The 9,136-nt window shown below is 34.6% G+C and overlaps 1 protein-coding gene across 2 annotated transcripts in view; it reads right to left on the bottom strand.

Annotated features, from left to right (window-relative positions):
* Positions 1 to 276: 276 nt before the first annotated feature.
* The window catches only part of jmjd8 (jumonji domain containing 8), an 11,122-nt gene continuing 2,262 nt past the window's right edge, over positions 277 to 9,136 (bottom strand). Inside the window, exons 3-9 of one of the 2 annotated variants that reach the window (XM_003197992.7) lie at positions 9,100 to 9,136; positions 8,901 to 8,997; positions 7,377 to 7,445; positions 7,156 to 7,275; positions 4,208 to 4,275; positions 3,540 to 3,674; positions 277 to 1,752 (exon numbers count right to left, since the gene is read on the bottom strand). The exon at positions 9,100 to 9,136 is cut by the window's right edge and continues 12 nt beyond it. In XM_003197992.7, coding sequence (XP_003198040.1) covers positions 1,672 to 1,752; positions 3,540 to 3,674; positions 4,208 to 4,275; positions 7,156 to 7,275; positions 7,377 to 7,445; positions 8,901 to 8,997; positions 9,100 to 9,136 — 607 coding nt within the window. In that variant the 3' untranslated portion in view covers positions 277 to 1,671. The remainder of the gene's footprint in view (positions 1,753 to 3,539; positions 3,675 to 4,207; positions 4,276 to 7,155; positions 7,276 to 7,376; positions 7,446 to 8,900; positions 8,998 to 9,099) is intronic. The other variant, XM_073944190.1, reaches the window with a different exon arrangement.

Here is a 9,136-nt window from a genome sequence, read left to right as displayed (position 1 = left end):
AAAATCTAAGGGGGGCTAATAATTCTGACTTCAACTGTGTTTGTGTGTGTGTGTGTGTATATATATATATATATATATATATATATATATATATATATATATATATATATATATATATATATATATATATATATATGTATATGTATATATATACACAACAAATGTGCAGAAATAAAGCAACCAAGTCACTGAACATTCAAAAAAAACAAACAAAAAAAAAAAACATCCAAAATCAAAATACCAGTGAAATAATAAAAAAAGTGGAGAGCAACAAGCCATGTAAGGTGGTTCAACCACCAGAAATAAAACATTTAAAACATTTCAGCCTCATTTTTGTTATTGGACTAATAGCGATAGCATTAAAAATAACATTTAACGTCCAATATTGATATGGACAATAATATATAGTGCTTTGCTAATTTATATAGCACTTTACAGTGTTGCCATACACCTTAAGCACTTTACAATCATATTCGGGGGATGAAGCAAAGACATTTCTAGTACATTTACAACAAAGCAGCTGTACAATTTAATGGATGGAGGTTTTTGAGTTAAATGTAAAGTTAATTCATTTTCTTTTCGGCTTAGTCCCTTTATTAATCTGGGGTCGCCACAGCGCCAACTTATGCAGCACATGTTTTACACAGCGGATGCCCTTCCAGCTGCAACCCATCACTTGGAAACATCCAAACACACTCATTTACACACATACACTATGGAAAACAAGCAAACTCCACACAAATGCCAACTGACCCAGCTGAGGCTCGAACCAGCAACCTTCTTGCTGTGAGGTGAACGTGCTACCCACTGCGCCACCGTGCAGCCCTAAATGTAAAATATCATATATATATATATATATATATATATATAGCATTTATGGTTTTAGTTTTCGGCCAAGTGCTTTCAAAATTTTCGCTTTTGGACCAGAATCCTAACTCTTAAGTTGAATTAAGACTAAAGCTGTAAATAGGAAAAAGATCAAACTTCTTTTTTGAATTTTTGGAGCGAGATGCTAACAATCTAATCCGATTCAATGATCTATGCTAAGCTAAGGGCGCACTCAAACTATGCTATCCGAACCATGCTCAGGCCTGTTTCTCGGAACGTTTGAGAAGTGTGAGCGCTCTGAATCAGGCTCAAGCACGGTTTATGTGGCTGGCCCAGGTAGAAGAGGTTTGCTAGAGCATGGTTCACTTGGGCTTTGGCGCGGTACGCTTGTAGTGAGCGTGCAAAATGCGCCTGAGCCCGAAATTTAAGACGAGATGTGACTTTTGAGGGACTGTTTCATTACTGTAATCATTTTTAGTGTTTAATGAACACAAACTGTCGTAGATTATTGAGGATGCAAACCCCACACTGCACGACAGCTGCACCTTCAGCCGACCTCCTAATTCCTGCAGCATAAGGACTTTATGATTGTTTATGAGCGTCAAAAGTAGGACCCTCAGCTAAAAGTGGTCTCGCCAGACCTGGAGATCGGCTTGATGGATACAAAAATGGTCAAATTCATCTATTTAACTCTAGATAAGTTAAAAGATAAGCTTATTTAAAAAAAAAAAAAATTAAATAAGCTTTAAGTGCTGTCTGTAAAACTGGGGCAAAGAGTTCAAGTTGATGGACGGATGGTGAGAGCGTCTTAATCCCTGATTGGTCCTTCATTTGTGTCCGCCGTCATCCCAGAAAAGTGGAAATAAAGACACTGGTGTCCAGATTTAAAGTTGCATGCCACCAGCGGTCAGGAAAATACAGCACCTGCACAAAAACACTGTTAATTCTCTGGAAAGAAATTTAGTGTAATGATAGATTATATAGCAAAAACAGTCTTAAAAGATTATTTAAGGATCAAAGTCTATCCCAAAATACCTATAATATAATAATCATAAAATAATATTACCTATATATTATACCTAATAATTGTTATTTAAAATCCTTATACTTTACCACTATTCTGATGTCTGACGGGTTTAATCATTACAGTACATACAGTGTGTGTGTGTGTGTGTGTGTGTGTGTGTGTGTATGTATGTATATATATATATATATATATATATATATATATATATATATATATATATATATATATATATACAGTTTTGGGAACAACAAATAATAATTTGACTTCTTGATCTTGATTATAAATTTTTTAATTAGGACAGTAAGGTCTGACTTTGCTTAGACAAAAGTGTTGTCACCTAACAGAAATAATGTACAGTATAGAATATAAAGTCATGCTGCTGTGGAAAAAGAATGAATATTGTGAATGACTCTCATGAGCTTGGAGGACTGCATCCATACATCTCTGCAATGACTTAAATCACTTATTAATAAAGTCATCTGGAATGGGAAAGAAAGCGTTCTTGCAGGACTCCCAGAGTTCATCAAGATTCATCTTCAATGCCTCCATCTTACCCCAGACATGCTCAACAATGTTTATGTCTGCTGACTAGGCTGGCCAATTCTGGAGCACCTTGACCTTCTTTGATTTCAGGAACATTGATGTGGAGGCTGAGAGAATTTCTGTGAGAATCTTGGGTCCATGCGGGTTCCAGTAGGTCTTTTGCAGTATTTGTGATGATTAAGATGCAGTTCAACAGATCATTCAGCTGAAAAATCTACCCTCTGCCACTTTTCCCAATGATCAACTAGAGGTCAAGTTATTATTTGTTGCTCTTACAACTGCGATTGACGACAAGACTTTTGTCAGGTAGTGTGTGTGTGTGTGTGTGTGTGTGTATGTGTATATATATATATATATATATATATATATATATTATTTTTTTTTATTTATTTATTCATTTATTTATATATATATATATATATATATATATATATATATATATATATATATATATATATATATATATATTCGGATTTCATAATAAGCCTAGCTCGTTTTCAGTAAGGAAAATGTCTTCATGATAGCTCAATTATTTATATGACTTATATGACCACTGTATTATTTCTGTATAATTTTGTTAGGGTTAGTTTTAATTTTATGTCAACAAAATGTGCTTTTTTTATTGGCATCTTTAGCATTTTTAAATCATGTAATTTATGCCAAAGAAAGAACAGACAGACAGACGCATCATGTAACAATAATCTGTGCAAAATGTAAAACAAAGCATAAAACAAGGAAAAATGGCGTCATACAAGGCATATATGTCCTATAAAAAGACTATATATATATATATATCAATTCTTAACAATAATATTTACTATATATATATATATATATATATATATATATAGTAAATATTATTGTTAAGAATTGAAACTGCTTTTATTCCAGCGAAACTAAATAAAACAAGTTTTTTTTTCTCCAGAAAAATATAATAGTATAAACCTTTTTTTTTTTTTAAACATCTCCTAATGTCACTTATCAACACTTAGTCATTTAAAATAATTGAATTTCACAGAAGAGCTAAAAACTTTGACTTCAACTGTATATTAATTACCTCTTACATGTTTCATTTAAATCAAACTCAACCTAAAATGAGCCGTCTCTTTTTTTATTGTGATGTATCTACTATAAAGTTCACCTCTCCGGGTCGTATCGTGCACTCCAGAGGCCGCTGGTGGAGCTCCAGGTCCAGGTACGACTGTGAGACCCAGGAGAGAGTGGTGTGATTTGGGTGAAACTCAGGTGCCAAGTCAGGTGGGTAAAGAAACCAGCGCTGGAGGAAAACAAACAATTAAACATAATATATGCACAAAAAATGTAAACATTTTATCTGCATTTTAGCTAAGATATAATTGATAAGGAGCATTTTAATTCATTCATTCATTCATTTAATTATTAAGAAATTAATATACACCTGAGGTGATGATCTGGCCACAATATAGCTATGGTTACCACCAGTGTTGAGAAGGGTTACTTTAGAAAGCAATATATTACAATCTTGCAATATAAAAGTAACTAAATTTGGTATTTAGTGACTTTTTAGAGAAAGCAATGTGTTACTCTTTTGTCTGGGCTGGGCTTGGTTGTTTGTTGGAATAAAAAAAAAATATTTGGAAAAACAAAAAGGCACCAAATGTGAAGTCAAAAGTAAACCTCAAACTAAAAGAAATTGAGACTGAAGGGCTATCGATCAATACACGTTAAAGTAACTCGTTTTTAAAGTAATGCATTGCTTTACTTGTAGCTTAAAAAAAGTAATCTGATTAAATAACTCATGTTACTTGTAATGTGTTGAACTCCACTGACCTTCCTGCCGTAGATGACTTCAGAGTATCCGGGGCCGTGCCAGTGAAATGGGACCCCAGTTCCTGGTCCTGCAGGACAGAGAGAGTACTTTTAAAGGAACAGTTCACCCAAAAAAAAAAAAAAACATTTACTCCTTACAAACCACTGCATAAATTGGCAACTTATTTGTTAGAATAAAAACAAATCCATTTGTAATCATCGCTAGAGTCCTCTATTCATAATACATAATATTAAATCATAATAATATTGCGCTGTGGAAAAAGACTGAGGCTGTGCAATGTGTAATGAAATTTTTAATAATTTTTTTTTTTAGACTCAAAACTTGTGTTTCCATCGGTTTGTCTTAATGCCCGTTGTAAACTACTGCATGAGAAACAAATGACTAAATTGGCAAATCTCTAGTAAATATCCCTTAATTTGCTAATTTTTTTATACCCTCTTGAGGTGGTTTTTGAACTTAATGTGAACAATGGAAGATGGAAAACTTCGTACATCACACCTGTGTGATTCGGCTGTCTCTATCATGTTTGTCTTGTTTTCTGTTGGTTGCTTGGTTACCAATACTACAATGAGCTGCTCTAAAGGACGCACCTAATTCACATTTAGGATTTTTTCTTCATTTTGTGAACTTTGAAAAGGTTTCATATTGGGATGGAATACTGGCCAGTGTTTTATTTTATAAGGTCTGAATGTATTGTTTATTAGATCCTAATGTAAGATCATAAAGATGAACTGGAAGCTGTGTCTGTTTTCGTATTGTGACGCAGTTTCTAGAGAAACTGAATATTAAATGAGAAAACAGTGGGCGTGGCTTGTTTTTCTACTGTAAGCTAATTGGATGTAGTAAAGTAGGCATTTCATTTAGAAAGATCGGGAAAAGGGTTAGGAGAGAGTTATTATAATCTAACAGACCTCCTCCTCACTATTCCTGTTTGTTGTCAAACTGACAGTTGGAGGGGCATGGTTAGGTATGTTAGCCACGCCCAATACCTCAGACCGACGTAATTGAGAATTTAACTGAAAACAAACAGGAAGTGCATTTTAAGATTAAACCTAAAGATTACAAGGGAATACTGTTTTTTTTTTCTTAATGACGTGCAGATGAATTGCTCACCACAAAACTAGCAATGTGAGCTAACAAAATCAATATGGCTAGTTTTGATTTCATGTGTACTTTAATTGTACTAATTTACAAGTTAGTGTACTCTCAGTGCTGGGTTACGGCTAAAAAGGAATCCGCTGTGTAAAACATTTGCCAGAGTAAATGGTGGTTCATTCTGCTGTGGAGACCCCTGATTAAGGGGCTCATTCATTCATTTTTTTTTTTCGGCTTAGTCCCTTTATTAATCTGGGGTCACCACAGCGGAATGAACCATCAACTTATCCTGCACATGTTTTACGCAGTGGATGCCCTTCCAGCCGCAAACCATCACTGGGAAAGTTAACCCAAATAAATGGGTTAAGTGTATTAATTATGTTTTGCCTATTCAATCCAATTTATCTTTATTTATTCAGCACTTTTACAATGTAGATTGTCAAAAAAAACTTAACATAGAAGTTCTAGTTAACTGAAACTACTTCAGTCCCGTTTTCAGAGTTGAAAATATACTGTATAGCTATACTGTGAGTGTTTTTATTTGACTCTCAAAGTGCCATTGACTTGAATTGTATGAATCGCCAAGCACCAAATTCCAGCTGAAAATCTGTAATAGTCTAGGAACAAAAGAAGAAATAAAAGTCACCTACATCTTGGATGCCCCAAGTTTGAGAAAATTAGCAGCACATTTTTCATTTTTGGATAAACGATCCATTTAATTTGTGAAGTTTTTTTAATATGAGCATCCAAAACTCCAAACATACTAGACTGAAGAGTATGCAGAGAAGAAACTTTCAGCTCTCAAAAAAAACAACACAAAATACAGTTATAAAATGTATAATGCTAAGTAAGATAGACTCTTGTTAAGTAAACCCACTGAAACAGATAAAAAGGCTTTCTTATAACGGTTTAACCTACACTTTAGGACTCTATATCTTCTACCAGAGGGAAGCAGTTCATAATGTGGAAACAAAAAATGAGTTGGATCGTTTATAATCCTTTCTAATCCTTTCCACCCAGTATTCCCTATTATATATTATATGCCTATTATATATATTTTTTTCTAAATATGTATATTGTCTTTTTTTTTATTTTTTTTAGCTCGACTGGAATCAGGCTGATAGGTTCACCTAATCTGCGCCATTAACTACATGGTGCAGGAGATTGATTGCTGTCACCTCAGCAGCCAATGAGCTTGCTCCTCATGCATTTAAATGCTCTGCGTCCTTTTACGCTGTTAAGCCTGGCGCATTTTCGGAGACCCTCCTCCACCCCAGCTCCACTTGTGTTTACATCTGCTATGTGGGCTACATTCTCAGATGGCATGTCTGTGTATATACTGGCAGCGGCAGGTCTCGGTACTTGCTCTGCTATAATAATCAATGCAGCAGCAGCAGCATAGCAGATCTATACCGCCAAGACCAAATACATCAACATTGCCATATACATTACCATACTATATCTCGAGAGTGCTCATGACAGAATTTTTGTAACTGCTAAGGTCAATACTTTTAACCTCTTAATAAAATTTGCATTGTTTTTCGGCAACAAAACAAACCACTTTTGTCCAATGACTTGCCTTATTAACCTAGTTAAGCATTTAAATGTCACTTTAAGCTGTATAGAAGTGTCTTGAAAAATATCTAGTCAAATATTATTTACTGTCAACATGGCAAAGATAAAATGAATCAGTTTTTAGAAATAAGTTATTAAAACTGTTATATTTCAAAATTAGTTGAAGAAATCTTCTCTATTAAACATCACTTGGGAAATACTTTTAAAGGAATACAAATTTCACAGGAGGGCTAATAATTCTATATTCAACTGTGTGTGTGTGTGTGTGTGTGTGTACCAGCAATCCCAAAGCTGTACGCAGGGTGGGTGAGAGGAAGAGAAAAAGGTGGTGCTTTATACTCCTCAAACAGAGAACGCCACTCAGTGAAGTTATTGTCCCCAAAGAAGTACAGCGTATCTGAAATAAACATGCACACACATTATAAACATGCTAAAGTGGGAAAAAGCTTATAGAAAGAGCTGATTTTCAGTGTGTGTGTAGAATGAGCGTGAACTGACCACTGCCCAGCGTGTCTTCAGACTGAGGCGTCAGCAGGAACTTCACAAATTCTTCAAACCGGACATCCACTATTAAGGAACCAGGGAAATGAGAGTAGATTTAGCATTTATTTTATATTAAAACTTTACATTTTTGTACTTTTTGTATATAATCTTGTGTTTGGCTGTTAAAGCTAGACTTTTAAAGGTACTTCTCTAAACAGAACTACAGTGAGGGAAATAAGTATTGAACACGCCATGTTTTTTCCTGGGAATGATATTTCTAAAGGAGCTGTTGACGTGGAATTGAGCCGGATTTAGGTAAAAACCCAAACAATACAAATACAAAAATGAAGCAAACTGAGTTAAATGACAAACACAGAAAGTCCTGAACTACTTAAACATATTTAATATTTAATATAAAAGGCTTTTTTTTGGTGATGGCAGCTTAAAGACGCCTCTCATATGGAGAATGGAGTCACATGCATCGCTCAGGTGTGAGTTTTTCAGACTTCAACAGTGTAAAAATCTTGATGGTTCTGTGGGTTTTGTCTATCAAATCTGAGCTTTATTTGGTATTTTCTATTGGATTTACGTCAGGTGATTGGCTGGGCCATTCTACAGCTTGATTTTTTTTTCTCTGAAAGCATTTGAGAGTTTTCTTGGCTGTGTTTTGGATCATTGTCTTGCTGAAATGTCCACCCTGGTTTCATCTTCATCATCCTGCTAATGTAGATATTTGACGGAAGCAGCTAATATTGATTTACACTGAGGAAGCGCAGAGGATTGCTGAAGAACTACTGAGAGATTTCAGCTGCTGTCTGGGCTTTCACTGCCTTTCTAAACTTCCTTTTCTTCATGTGTTCAATACTTTCATCCTGCATCATTTCATTTTATTATGCATGACATCATTTGTGAACTAATTAGATTTTTTTTTCTTTGCATATGCTGTGTGGATTTATTTGGTTGTTACCAACATCTGATGAAAGTTTCACGTTGTGGTGACATGTTTAATACTTATTTCCCCTGCAGAGTGGATGGCAAACATGACCAACCTGAGGTATCAAGACATTTGTGCTGCCCAGTACATCACAAACCACAGGAGAGGGCAAACTCTTCAATTAATTAAGAATCAAGACATGATCATATTTTATTTTGGTAAAATAAGCGTAATCTAGAGGCCTTTGCCTTTCATATTAGCCACTTCTGATAGCAAATGATTAACTAGAAGTCAAGTTATTATTTGTTGTTCCTAAAACTTGGATAGGCGACAAGACTTTGGTCAGGTAGTGTAAATAATTCACTACATACAACTATTTAAAAATATGAAATTAGAGTTAAAGAAATGTCTTGAAATACTAAAAGTTGTCTAAATTAAAGTCTTAGAAGAAAATCTCTCCACAAAAAAATCTTTACTTAATATTCAAATGATTTTAGTCATAAAATAGTAATCGATCATTGACACATACGGTGTACTTTTGGCGATTCCAACAAATATACTTAATTTTGTGTTTGGACAACTTGGACTGATATGTAAAGTTCTACCTTTCCTGTATGAGTGTGTATTGGCTGTGCTGAGGCGGACTGTTTTATCTCCATATTCTCTCAACAGACTGGATTTGGCGCACAGGAAGCGGAATTTCTGAAACAGCCAATCACAACACAACACTGTTAAGTATTAATCAATAAAAGCTGACAGACATAACGCCTGATACAGTATATATAGAATGATCATAACTCTTACTGTGTTGTCTGTAAGCCCTCGGAGTATAACTGGTTTT

This window comes from Danio rerio, chromosome 3, assembly GCF_049306965.1.
Source record: "Danio rerio strain Tuebingen ecotype United States chromosome 3, GRCz12tu, whole genome shotgun sequence".
NCBI classification, from domain to species: Eukaryota; Metazoa; Chordata; class Actinopteri; order Cypriniformes; family Danionidae; genus Danio; species Danio rerio.
The sequence above is the reverse complement of the archived record's forward strand: the minus strand, read 5'-3'. Positions and strand labels throughout refer to the sequence as shown.